We start from the raw sequence: 14,751 nt of genomic DNA, 5'->3' as shown, positions 1-14,751 counted from the left end.
TATATGCCTAACATACGATGACAAGCAGATAGAAGAAGTGGACAGTGTTAAATTCTTGGGATTACAGCTTGATAATAAATTCAACTGGGAGGAGCACACCACATAACTGCTGAAGTGTCTTAACAAATCTCTACTTGCAATGCGAATTGTGTCAGACATAGGGGATATAAAAATGAAAAAGCTGGCATACTGTGCTTACATTCATTTCATAATGTCATATGGGATTATTTTTTTGGGGTAATTCATCAAGTGAAGCTAAAGTTTTCTGGGCACAAAATGTGCAGTAAGAAAATCCTGCAGAAGCCTGTTTAGGGAACTAGGGATACTAACTACTGCTTCCCAATATATTTATTCCGTAATGAAATTTGTCATTAAAAATATATCACTTTTTCAAACCAACAGCTCAATTCATGGAATCAACACTAGAAATAATAATAATCTTCACAAGGATTTAAAGTCACTTACTCTTGTACAAAAGTGTGTACATTATTCAGGAACACAAATTTTTAATAACTTGCCAGCAGCCATAAAAAGCCTAACAACCAATGAAATTCAGTTCAAGAGAAGCCTAAAGGATTTATTGGAGGCCAACTCCTTCTACTCCATTGATGAATTTCTCAGTAGGACCATATATATATATATATATATATATATAAAATAGAGGGAAACATTCCACGTGGGAAAAATTATATATAAAAACAAAGATGAGGTGACTTACCGAACGAAAGCGCTGGCAAGTCAATAGACACACAAACAAACACAAACATACACACAAAATTCAAGCTTTCGCAACAAACTGTTGCCTCATCAGGAAAGAGGGAAGGAGAGAACTCTTTGTCTTTTAAATATGTCTGCTTGTGTCTGTATGTGTGGATGGATATGTGCGTGAGTGCGAGTGTATACCTGTCCTTTTTTCCCCCTAAGGTAAGTCTTTCCGCTCCCGGGATTGGAATGACTCCTTACCCTCTCCCTTAAAACCCGCTTCCTTTCGTCTTCCCCTCTCCTTCCCTCTTTCCTGATGAGGCAACAGTTTGTTGCGAAAGCTTGAATTTTGTGTGTATGTTTGTGTTTGTTTGTGTGTCTATCGACCTGCCAGCGCTTTCGTTCGGTAAGTCACCTCATCTTTGTTTTTTTATATATATATAAAAAGATGATGTGACTTACCAAATGAAAGCGCTGGCACGTCGATAGACACACAAACAAACACAAACATACACACAAAATTCAAGCTTTCGCAACAAACTGTTGCCTCATCAGGAAAGAGGGAAGGAGAGGGAAAGACGAAAGGATGTGGGTTTTAAGGGAGAGGGTAAGGAGTCATTCCAATCCCGGGAGCGGAAAGACTTACCTTAGGGGGAAAAAAGGACAGGTATACACTCGCTTGTGCGGATGGATTTGTGTGTGTGTGTGCGCGAGTGTATACCCGTCCTTTTTTCCCCATAAGGTAAGTCTTTCCACTCCCGGGATTGGAATGACTCCTTACCCTCTCCCTTAAAACCCACATCCTTTCATATTTCCCTCTCCTTCCCTCTTTCCTGACGAAGCAACCGTTGGTTGCGAAAGGTAGAATTTTGTGTGTATGTTTGTGTTTGTTTGTGTGTCTATCGACCTGCCAGCGCTTTTGTTTGGTAAGTCTCATCATCTTTGTTTTTAGATATATTTTTCCCACGTGGAATGTTTCCATCTATATGTGAATAAAGTACAAAGAAACATTCCACATGGGAAAAATATATTAAAAACAAAGATTCTGTGACTTACCAAACGGGAAAGCGCTGGTAGATAGACATAATAAAGAAACGCACACATATATATGTCTGCCTGTGTCTGTATATCTGTGTGTGTGTGTGTGTGTGTGTGTGTGTGTGTGTGTGTGTGTGTGTGTGTATGTGTGTGTATGTGTGTGTGTGTGTGCGCGCGCGCGCATGCGAGTGTATACCTGTCCCTTTTTCCCCCTAAGGTAAGTCTTTCCACTCCCGGGATTGGAATGACTCCTTACCCTCTTCCTTAAAATCCACACCCTGTGTGTTTGTGTGTTTTTTTTATTGTGTCTATCTACCAGCACTTTCCCGTTGATATATATCTGTGTGTGTGTGTGTGTGTGTGTGTGTGTACACAATATAACTTCTGCACCATTTCAGTGCAGTAATGTGTTCATTGTAAATAAATATTGTAGTAGTTCTATTACATGTTATTACCTCATAATTAAAAAAAAATACCTTTTTTATTTTAAATTCAGTGCATTAGTGTTTGTAAAATGATTCTTTCGTATAGTGTTCATTAAAAAAAAAGACTATCATTCCACTTGGGACCTGTGGAAGGTACTATGGATCAATTGGAATGAAAATAAATCTAATCTAATTTTATAAACATATCACTTTCATAACAAGACATATTTATAACAAGTAGCTAAACAACTAACATAATTTCTAAAGTTTTGATTTCTCTCTTTTACAGAAATGTATACTTCACTATAAAGTTTTGATCATAAATTGCAATTAGAGAATATTTATCAGTTTTTGTAGTGTTTTGTCTTTTTATGTTACTTTTAATCTAACATTCCATTAATTACCTGGAGATAGAGAGAGAGAGAGAGAGAGAGAGAGAGGGAGGGGGGGGGGGGGGGGGAATGGGAGTGTGTAAACATTTTTCTCTGTTTTCCTGTTGATCTTTTTAATATCTCGTTATTAACTTAGTGACCTAGTCTAACAGTTTTCTGCTGATGTCATAAGTTTTCTTATTTTCTTGGTGTTTTGAAATGCTTTACCTACTATTTAGAAGAGTTTCTGTTACTGTGAAACTTGATACAGTGTAATAAAGTTACTGTGCATGCAGATTGAACCAGGCAATGGCAGTGATGAAGATCGTGAAATGAAGATGTTCCCAGATGAAACCAAGCAGGAAATGAACATCACATGCCATTCTCTTACAACTGATTTCCTGATATATGCTACTGATGTAAGTAACATGTTTTATTAAGAAGTTTTCTGTGGTGCTTTAATTAAGGTCGATGTTTTTGATTATTTATTGCACGGTTTTCCAAATACGCAAAAGTATCTAAATCAAATGGAAATGTCCAAATGTAACAAACAATCTAGAGCACTCAGAATCACTTGCTCATATCTCTATCAAATGCTCATAGTGAGCACTCCTTAACAATGTGTTCTATTGTTTGCTCCTCCACTCTGCAATCAGCAGATGAACAGAAACCCCACTTCTTCAAGGTGCAACGACACCTCCCTTCACCTGCCCTAATGCTGTTCAGCCACAACTATGTTTGGCACAGTAGTTGGAATCCTTCAATCTTCTTTGTCTGATCTCAAACCAGGTGAGTGTTGCTGGGTTGATGTTCATTCCAGAGTTGTTGACACTTGGAGGTCACATTGAAAGAAGTGATATTTTCAGACTCAACCAAAGGTCATTATGTGATTTCAGATGAGTTGATGGTGAACCTTGTAGGACATTGCACAATGGTGAGTTCTTATGAGAAGTGATCTTCTTGAGCATATTTATCGTAGCCACTTTCCTTCTTAGATCTTGTGAACCAATGTTAGGTAGGACGGGAGACCACTGATCTAGTGGTCCCAGCGATAACTCTCATGGTTTCATTGAGCTGCACATCAATCTTCACTGTGTTGGTGGTGTTTTCCCACATACAATTGCATTATTCACCAGCAGAATACACTAGAGCGAGTGCACCAAAGTGTTGGACATTGGTGTCTGCACCCCCAACTTTTTCCAGCAGTCTTGCGAAGTAGATTCACTCTTGAGCCAAGTTTTGTAGTTAACTTGATGTACTGTTGTTTGAGTGTCAAGGACCAATTCAGAGTGATTCCTGTATATATATATATATATATATATATATATATATATATATATATATATATATAAAAAGAAAGATGATGAAACTTACCAAACAAAAGCGCTGGCAGGTCGATAGACACACAAACAAACACAAACATACACACAAAATTCTAGCTTTCGCAACCAATGGTTGCCTCGTCAGGAAAGAGGGAAGGAGAAGGAAAGACAAAAGGATATGGGTTTTAAGGGAGAGGGTAAGGAGTCATTCCAATCCCGGGAGCGGAAAGACTTACCTTAGGGGGAAAAAAGGACAGGTATACACTCGCACACACACACACATCCATCCACACATACACAGACACAAGCAGACATTTGTAAAGGCAAAGACCTTTACAAATGTCTGCTTGTGTCTGTGTATGTGTGGATGGATATGTGTGTGTGTGCGAGTGTATACCTGTCCTTTTTTCCCCCTAAGGTAAGTCTTTCCGCTCCCGGGATTGGAATGACTCCTTACCCTCTCCCTTAAAACCCATATCCTTTTGTCTTTCCTTCTCCTTCCCTCTTTCCTGACGAGGCAACCATTGGTTGCGAAAGCTAGAATTTTGTGTGTATGTTTGTGTTTGTTTGTGTGTCTATCGACCTGCCAGCGCTTTTGTTTGGTAAGTTTCATCATCTTTCTTTTTAGATATATTTTTCCCACGTGGAATGTTTCCCTCTATTATATATATATATATATATATATATATATATATATATATATATATATATATATATATATATATCAGGTTGTAGTTATTTGGTATTTCAGTTCTGCCAGATATTACATGTAGTGTCCTTTGACCCTAGGTGAATGAACCAGAAATCTGTGTGAATGAAGTATGTAGTTTTGTGTGTGTGTGTGTGTGTGTGTGTGTGTGTGTGTCTGTGTCTAATTTTTCTTCTTTCCCAGCCTTGTGCCTACTGAACTAGTGTACCGTATCCGATGACTTTGAAAAATATTGGATATTGATGTCTAATGACCTTTACATGTATGGGATGTTAAACTCTAACGTTCCTTCCTTCATCCTTTTTATATTGAGCATCCACAATTCACTCCACTGTGATGTAGAGCTTGCAGAGGCCACATTGCAGGCACATGAGAGTACATGAATAGCTCTCAGCAGGTACCAGGTATATAGAGAAATTATACTGTTCATTGTGTCTGCTGAGGATGAGCAAAACTCCAATGTATGTGGATTTTCTGAGGATGAGCAAAACTCCAATGTATGTGGATTTTACATAGAGCAGATTATGATGGCTGGACAACTTGGAACGTCGGTGGGGAGGGGGGTTAGTGAGCAATTTACCTACTGTAGTCATTAATATCTGTTAAAATTGTTTACATGATTACGGAACGGAATCACTAGTTGATATGAAGTTAAGTGTTTGAACATCTATTTATCTTTCTAGAGTTTGGAAGTCTGAAACTTCTCCACTCTGTAGGGCTAAATAGGTGTCAATCTGCAACACAAGTGATAATGAAGCAAGAGGAAGGCATAAGTATTTATTAGGATACATTTCGTCAAATGTACTCAAAAGAGGACACCTACTTGTCTCTTCCTTCATGCAATAACACTTTTAGTAGGGAAATATTAATATCAAGACTGGATCACGGAACAAAAATAACAAATTGGCTGCCCAAGTGAAGCGTGCTTCCCTTCACACCACATTGACAATTATATAACCATGTACCATTTTTCAATAAATTGCTTTCTCAACATTTACATTGTGGGATGTAAACAGACCTGCAGTGTTCATTTATTCACAGCAGCTCATATCACATGTTGAGTAACCAGTGAATGAGGCGTTGTACTCCCTCACTCATATCATCCCACACTACACTACCGTATACCAGGCCTACCCAGAAAGAAACAGATATTTTGAAATAAAAAAGTAACAATATGGGAAAACCAAATTTTAGTATATACATTTTAAAGGTACTCGCTTAAGCTATTTTTCTACCTACTTGCCATTCAAACTGACACACTTATTATATCACGGCACAAGTTTTTGAATACAATTTCTGTAGAAATCTGCCACCTGCAATTGCAACCACTGGTTTATACCGGCATTCAGCTCAGTGTCAGTATCAAAGCACTGTGTAGCGAGCCATAGTGCAAAAGGGCTTTGGAGCCAACAGCTTGTTGAAGAGCTGCATCCCATGCTCACAGTTCTGGTACACTGGTGTTCAAATAGTGACGAAAACAAATACGCACACTCCTGCTGTTATGTCACAGCACTGTGTAAGAACTGTGTGTGTATATCTCCATTATCAGAGAATCTTTTTAGAGTTATAATTCTCAAGATTTATAATTATAATGCGTGTGTGTGTGTGTGTGTGTGTGTGTGTGAAGTCTGTTTATATGCTTAAAGTCTTATTGTATTACTTGTATTAAATGTTGTTTGTTTCTTTATATGTTTATGCTTTCAGTGTAAATAAATAAGCAAAATGAAACTAGTCAATTCCAGTATTGTGCAAAGCTTTTATGTGGTTTAGAGTAATTTATAGAAAGAGGCATTAAATTTTGAAATTTGGGAAGCTGATATGATTCCTTCAGGACCTCTTGGCTTTTTTCTTTAAAAAATAAAAAAAATATGTTTGTTGAGGCAAGACTGAATTTATATACATTTTTGTCTTTCCCACTTTATCTTTAACTTCTTTATTTGGCTACCAAAGAATGATGTTCTAGTCACAATAACTCCAAACATAGTAAGTGCTACTGTGGTTTGCTATGAACTCAGCCTCAGCTGTAATAGTTTGTAGTAGTTAGAAGTGAATTCCAGTAACATATCTTACACATGCGCTTTAAATTTTTAATTTTTTACAGATGGGCCATATCCATTACTTCTTCATTGAAGACTGGAAGATAGTGGTAGATTTTCAGCACACTATTGGAATATGCAGTATCTACTCAAACCAAAGTGGAAGCCGTGTCATTTTCATTGATGACAAGAGTGAAGGCTACATTTATAATCCTGTGAGAAATGATTCCACATATTAAATATTTGGCCTACCAAAAGTTATTGTTCAAACAATGGAAAATACAGGATGGAATAATGACAATATTATGAAAGAAATAGATTACTACCCACCATATAGCAAGATGCTTAGTCACAGACAGGTACAGCAAAAAGACTACTAAACACACAAGCTTTTGCCAGAAAGGCTTTTTCTGAAATAGACAACATACACCCACACATTCACACACACATTAGCAGCCAGAGACAGTGGGTGTATGTGTGTAAGCTGTGTTTGTGTGAAGGTATGTGCGTATGTTATCAGTTTCAGAAGAATGCCTCCTGAAAAAGCTTTTGTGTTTAGTAGCCTTTTTCTTGTGCCTGTCTGCAACCTGACATCTCTGCTATGTGGTAAGTAGCAATCTATCCTTTTCACAATATTGTCAAAAGTTATTGTTCCCTCTAATGTTAATTATTATTCAAGAAAAATCGAATAAGAGTTTTGTTATTGTTTCAATTTTAAGCAATCCTTACTCTACGCTAATAGTGTTCATTTTGAAGAATTTTAAGCTACTGTTACATCCAAATAACATATAATTAAGAAATATATAAACGTTAAAATTGTAAATTGCATATGGCCTGGTCTTGGTACATACACTATGTGATCAAAAGTATCTGAACACCTGGCTGAAAATGACTTACAATTTTGTGGCGCCCTCCATCGGTAATGCTGGAATTCAGTATGGTGTTGGAAGGTTTCTTGGGGAATGGCAGCCCATTCTTCATGGAGCACTGCACTGAGGAGAGGTATCGATGTTGGTCAGTGAGGCCTGGCATGAAGTCGACATTCCAAAACAGCCCAAAGGTGTTCTGTAGGATACAGGACAGGACTCTGTGCAGGCCAGTCCATTATGGGGATGTTATTGTAGTGTAACCACTCCGCCACAGGTGCTCGATCGTGTTGAAAAATGCAGTTACCATCCCTGAATTGCTCTTCAGCAGTGCGAAGGAAGAAGGTACTTAAAACATCACTATACACCTGTGCTGTGGTAGTACCATGGAAAACAACAAGGGGTGCAAGCCCCCTCCATGAAAAACACGACCACACCATAACACCACACGCTGACAGGTGAAGTTCACTGTGTGTTCGCCATACCCACATGCTGCCTTCAGATCGCCACATTGTGCACCGTGATTTGTCACTCCAAACAATGTTTTTCCACTATTTAATCATCCAGTGTTTACACACCTTACACCAAGAGAGGCATCATTTGGCATTTACCGGCGTGATGTGTGGCTTATGAGCAGCTGCTCAGCCATGAAATCCAAGTTTTCTCACCTCCGGCCTAGCTATCATAATACTTGCAGTGGATCCTGATGCAGTTTGGAATTCCTGTGTGATGGTCTGGATAGATGTCTGCCTATTACACATTACAATCCTCTTCAACTGTCTGCATTCTCTGTCAGTCAACAGACAAGGTCGGCCTGTACACCTTTGTGCTGTACATGTCCCTTCACGATTCCACTTCACTATCACATCAGAAACGGTGGACCTAGGGATTTTTAGGAGTTGATATTTCGCTAAGCAGGCAGGTTCTCTACAAATAATTAAACTGAGTGGTTATTAATTTAAATTAATCTTTATTAGTTTTATAGCAGTTCTTGCTGAAACGGCGTGACACAGTTGCAAACACTTCCACTGTATTTAATTTTCACGTTAGATCTTCCCCATCCACCATTATCACTTTCTCCTGGCATAGAGTTTCTCCTGTTTTTCACAACCTGCTCATTGTGTGTGCCATAAGAAACATTCTTGCAATTTTTTTAGGCCTCCAACATTTCCGTTTGTTAGGCGAGAGACATATCCTCTGTCAAAAGATTGCATTTAGTCTTCCCATATTGGTATCATTGGATATTTAGTGGACCAAAACTAACTTCTAATCGGCTGTTGAATAGAACTTGTGGCATATGATTCACGTAATGTCCAATAAATTTACCGGCTCTTGTATTCAAACTCCACCAAAAACAGTGCATGTTTCGTGCTAGATAAGAATGCAATCAATTGCTTAGATTAGATGAGATTAATACTTGTTCCATAGATCATGAATACGACACTTCGTAATGATGTGGAACGTGTCAGGTTAATAAAAGATGTCTGTAGAAGATATTACATTACCCAAAATATTGCATGACACTAATGTTTAAGTAGGTTTTTTTCCCCTCCCTTAATTTATATCTAAAAATTCAGCCAATGAGTAGAAGGAGTTGTCATCTAGAAATTCTTTTAATTTATTTTTAAATGTTGGTTGGCTATCTGTCAGGCTTTTGATGCTGTTTGGTAGGTGACCAAAGACTTTTGTGGCAGCATAATTTACCCCTTTCTGTGCCAAAGTCAGATTTAACCCTGCATAGTGAAGATCATCCTTTCTCCTGGTGTTGTAGCTATGCACGCTGCTATTACTTTTGAACTGTGTTGGATTATTAACAACAAATTTCATAAGTGAATATATATACTGTGAGGTTACTGTGAGGATCCCTCGATCCTTAAATAGATGTCTGCAGGACGACCGTGGGTGGGCACCAGCAATTATTCTGATTACGCGTTTTTGAGCAATGAATACTTTTCTACTCAACGATGAATTACCCCAGAATATGATGCCATACAAAAGCAGTGAATGAAAGTAGGCATAGTAAGCTAATTTACTGAGATTCTTATCACAAAAATTTGCAATAACCCTAATAGCATATGTAGCTGAACTCAGACGTTTCAGCAGACCATCAATGTGTTGCTTCCAGTTTAACCTCTCATCAATGGACACAACTAAAAATTTTGAAAATTCTACCTTAGCTACAGACTTCTGTTCAAAGTCTATATTTATTACTGGAGTTGTGCCATTTACTGTACGGAACTGTATATACTGTGTTTTGTCAAAATTTAAAGAGAGTCCATTTGCTGAGAACCACTTAATAATTTTGTAGAAAACATCATTTACAATTACATCACTTAGTTCTTGGTTTTTGGATGTCATTACTATACTTGTATCATCAGCAAAAAGAACTAACTTTGCATCTTCATCAATGTGGAATGGTAAGTCATTAATGTATATCAAGAACAGTAAAGGACCTAAGACCGAACCCTGTGGGACCCCGTACCTGATAGCCCCCCAGTTTGAGGAATCAGCTGTTGTTATAACATTACATGAACCACTTATTTCAACTTTCTGCATTCTTCCAGTTAAGTATGAATTAAACCATTTGTGCACTGCCCCCCTCAAACCATAATGATTTAGCTTATCTAAAAGAATTCCATGATTTACACAATCAAAGGCCTTTGAGAGATCACAAAAAATACCAATGGGTGATGTCCGGTTATTCAGAGTATTTAATATTTGATCAGTGAAAGCATATATAGCATATTCTGTTGAAAAGCCTTTCTGAAAACCAAACTGACATTTTGTTAGTACTTTATTTTTACAAATATGGGAGGCTACTCTTGAATACATTACTTTCTCAAAAATTTTTGATAGAGCTGTCAGAAGAGAGACTGGGTGGTAGTTGTTGACATCCGATGTATCCCCCTTTTTATGCAATGGTTTTACAATGGCATATTTCAATCTATCGGGGAAAACACCCTGCTCCAAAGAGCTATTACATACATGGCTGAGAATCCTACTTATCTATGGGGAACAAGCTATAAGTACCTTGCTGGAAATGCCATCAATTCCGTAAGAGCTTTTACTTTTCAGTGAGTTTATTATTTTACTGATTTCAGAGGGAGAGGTTGGTGGAAATACAGTTGTTTCAAACTGCACAGGTATGGCCTCTTCTATTAGTAGCCTTGCCTCTTCTAGTGAAGATCTAGATCCTATTTTCTCCACAACATTTAAAAGATGATTATTGAAAATATTTTCAATTTCTGATTGTTTGTTAGTACACTTGTCATTCAGTTTTATGGCACTAAAGTCTTCCTGTGCTCTTGGTTGCCCTGTTTCCCTTTCAATAATATTCCAAATTGCTTTAATCTTATTATCATAGTTACTGATCTCAGACATGATACACATGCTTCTGGACTTTTTAATAAGTTTTCTTAGTACGGCACAATAGTTTTTATAATATTGAACAATTTCGGGGTCAGTACTCCCTCTTGCTGTTAGATACAGTTCTCTTTTACGGTTGCAACATATTCTTATTCCTTTAGTTAGCCAAGGTTTTTTATATGTTTTCTTGGAATTATGTTTAACTATTTTCTTGGGAAAACAATTTTCAAATACCGTAAAAAATGTATCATGAAATAAGTTATATTTCAAGTTTGCATCGGGTTCCTTATACACTTCATCCCAGTCTAGCTGCTGTAGGCTTTCCCTAAAGTTTGCAATATTTATATTGTTAATTGAATGCACTGTTTTGAAATTCTGATTTGATATACTGCATGGAGCTATGTCATGTACTGTAACTAGCTGTGCACCATGATCTGAAAGACCATTCTCAACAGGATAAGCATTTATGTCATTAAACTTATTTTGGTCTATAATTACATTACATTACAACATCAAATTTACCTCTTCAAAATAGTGGAAAGGTTATATAGTTACATTCAGTTTATGAAAATTAAGCCTTATGAAACTATCCAATGTCTTGTAATCACATTTTTTTTTCAAAACACAGGCTGAATACTACGATAGGAATCATAACAATTGTAAAATAGTTTTATAGTGAGTTTTCGGAATCCTTGGAAAATTTGTCTGATTGTGTACTTAACACAGGTTGCAAATGCTCTTTTATGATTTTTTTGCTTTAGAGGCCAATAATCTTCTTGTACAATAAACTATAATGATGAATAATTATAAAGCTGTCCTGCTTCTGTATCTTGATATAGGTCCAAATCAAACCTGCCTTTGTTTTTAAAATATTACAAATAGTGATGTGCTTTAGTATAAACTGCAAAAAGTTCTGAAAATAATTCTTAAAGTACAGGTGACCGATCAGGCTCTGAAGATCCCTGACTTGCCAGCAAAATGTCGTGGAGTACTTTGGGACTCAGCTTCTGAAGGACGAGACACGTTTGCTGCTTTTGATGACTCTGAAATTGTAATATATGTGTACATAAGAAATTCTGTCAACGGTATGTAAATTTGTTGTATATGTTACTGGCTTTAGTATTAATAATTCTGAAGTCTCACAATATTCTATAGTGTGTCTTGATTATATTAATAAGAAAAGCAGGACATATGGGCTGTAAAAATGATACTGACAGATTTCAAGAAGTTATAGAGGATGTCTTGTGGAACAAATTGAGGATAGGAACCCAACCCTAGAAATGCCATCCACTGACTGTGTGGCAAACACTTCACCAGCAGGTGTGACTTTGTAGGCTCACATAAATTCTCACAATAAGCCTGACAACATTCCAGATGTTAGATGACACTGAGAGTGTCCTTGCATGTTAAAACAACACTATAGAGACTATTAGGTGCAGCCTCACTGTAGAAACTCACATTTGTTGCTATACGTCACCTAGAGGTAGGAGTTGGCTTCTATGAACTCAGCATTCTGTAGTGTCATTTGATGGCATTTTCAGATGTGGGTTCCTATCGAGTTTGTTCCTCAAGACACTCTGTGCAACCCTTCTGAAGTTTGTTGGTGTCATTTTTTTACTCCATGTTTACCTCCTACACATTATATGATGGCATTTGGAGTACAAATGTAATAATTATTATCATTATAATCATCAGCTGCTTGACATCTGCTGGTGAATAAAGGCCTACTCCAGACTCTTCCATCAATTACAATATTCCTCATATAGTGGTCAATGAATCTTTGTGTGATGCGTCAAGTTTAGGCTAGAGGGTTGAGACATTGACTTACAATGCTATCTGCAGTGCATATTGATAGCAGACCAGCCATACTTGTTCCTCACGAACTACTCTATCAAGTTGATACCTTATGGGTAATAACAGCTGCACTGCTTGGACATTTGCATTTCATTCTTGTCAAGTGTTGTCTTACTTATAGTTTTCTTGTCAACAGAGTGCTCCAAAATTTTTGAAATTTGAGTATTTTGTCTTTTGAATTGTGTCTGCCATTCTCTACACACTTTGGTGTTCTGCAAGCAGGAACGGGTGTGGAACAAGTGAGTACTACTCGACTGCCAGCCAACCAGGTGCCTGTATTGATGGTCGGTACACAAGTAGAGCTGGTTACACTTGCTGGACGGCTCATGTCACTTCCTCTGGGACCACAACCCCCTGCTGGAGCCTCTACATCCATTGACTACCTGGAGGAACTGCTGCAGCACCAAATCACACTGTGCAGGTAACAATTACCATTCATCAGGGCCTAAGTCCCTTTGTTGCTACAGTTGAACTCTTTTCTGCATCAGATTGTACTGTCTTCACAATGCTAAAAGCGAACACTGAGCTTCTACTTGATAAAGTCATCAATAGAAAGAATTCATTTTATTTTGTTTGCAGCCATTATATTATGGAGCAATTAAAATGTCCTTTCCCCTCCCCTTGTGCTTCCTTCTCCTGTAATTTTTAGTGAGAAGCTTTTCTTTTGGCCTTATGATTATAAATACATGTTGTTATAACAACATTAACACTGATGTGATGGCTGTCAGAACAGCATCATAACAAAATTACATCACTGAACATGTGCCTTTTGCTAAATATGGTTCATAAGGTTATAATGCACTTGACTCACACAGTTCTTACTGGTACACCATACTCCTGTTCAACAGTGGAGCTTATCTCAGTTACCACATAAGACCCCCATTCTCAGTTATGGCAGCTCTGTAAGTTTTCTGTGTCTCATATTCACTGTAAAGCGCATTTGGCTGCCACATGTGCAGAACTGTAAGTTCGAGTCTCTGTAAAAAGAAAAAAAAAAAGAAAAAAGAAAAAAAAGTCCCTTGCCTAAACTCAGAAACAACCTCTTCTCTCTCCAAAAAGCATTTTTCAAGCAATGGAAACTCCATCTATTTCTCAGGCTTTCTCTCAATTGCTCTTTTTCAGCATTGCCTTCCAATCCTTCCTGATAAACTTCTCTGAAACTATACTCAAACTAAGTCCTGTATCACCAATTATATGAAACCTGACTGCTCTGCTATTCTCTTCCCAAAATAAGAAGGTTCCACGACAATGGTACTTGACCACAGGGATTACATAACAGTGGGACTATTTCAATTCTCAGACATTTCCTTGAACAAAAATATTTCACGGTCTCATTCCCTCTGTCCAGACTGAACTGCACAAATACTTAAAAATCATAGGGTTCAACCAAGGTCCTTCAATTGTATCAATTTCTCCATTTATTTTATTAGCCCCCTTCCTCAGGTTTCACAGAACCATGGTAACTTAAATACTCAGTTATGGAACAGGTCACTAAATAATTTGCAGAATACTAATAATAAATTTAAAAATAAATTTTTTTGCCATGAATGGTTTGACACCCTTACCTTCTGCTTACATAGAGAATGGTCTTGGCTACCCAGTTGTGGAAGGCTTCAAAGCCACTACTGAAAACATGACAGTTTTGGTTGACCAGAACGTCTGATCCATCGTGCAGAACTTCCCATGCTATGTAAAAGTTACCAACACTTCCTGGATAATTTAATCCATTCCACTCCTCTTCCACCATAAACTTTGCTTGTGAACATTGATTTCTTTACACCAAAGTCACATACAAAGATTTCCTCTTAGCTCTGGAACACTGTCTCTCTCAATATACACCAGAACCTTCCAAAAATTTTGCTTATTGTTGCATTAGCTCCTTTCATCCTTACCCAAAGTATCTTAACTTTTTCATGGGCTGCAAGAAAGGGGGCTTCCTTATCAACGTGAAACTGCAACCTCTGGCTCATTAAAGGCTGATAGATGTCCATTTGTCACCCAGGAACATGAGGCTTGAAATATACTCAAGATTACCGCTCCAGGACTAATACTTTCTCAAGTT

The 14,751-nt window shown here is 37.6% G+C and overlaps 1 protein-coding gene across 1 annotated transcript in view; it reads left to right on the top strand.

Annotated features, from left to right (window-relative positions):
• LOC126473900 (WD repeat-containing protein 19) overlaps window positions 1-14,751 on the top strand; it is a 301,274-nt gene that overhangs the window by 167,412 nt on the left and 119,111 nt on the right. Inside the window, exons 9-12 of the mRNA XM_050101244.1 lie at window positions 2,833-2,955; window positions 6,669-6,818; window positions 11,773-11,920; window positions 12,912-13,110. Coding sequence (XP_049957201.1) covers window positions 2,833-2,955; window positions 6,669-6,818; window positions 11,773-11,920; window positions 12,912-13,110 — 620 coding nt within the window. The remainder of the gene's footprint in view (window positions 1-2,832; window positions 2,956-6,668; window positions 6,819-11,772; window positions 11,921-12,911; window positions 13,111-14,751) is intronic.

The sequence above is a fragment of the Schistocerca serialis genome, chromosome 4, assembly GCF_023864345.2.
Source record: "Schistocerca serialis cubense isolate TAMUIC-IGC-003099 chromosome 4, iqSchSeri2.2, whole genome shotgun sequence".
In the NCBI taxonomy this organism is placed as follows: domain Eukaryota; kingdom Metazoa; phylum Arthropoda; class Insecta; order Orthoptera; family Acrididae; genus Schistocerca; species Schistocerca serialis.
The sequence above is the reverse complement of the archived record's forward strand: the minus strand, read 5'-3'. Positions and strand labels throughout refer to the sequence as shown.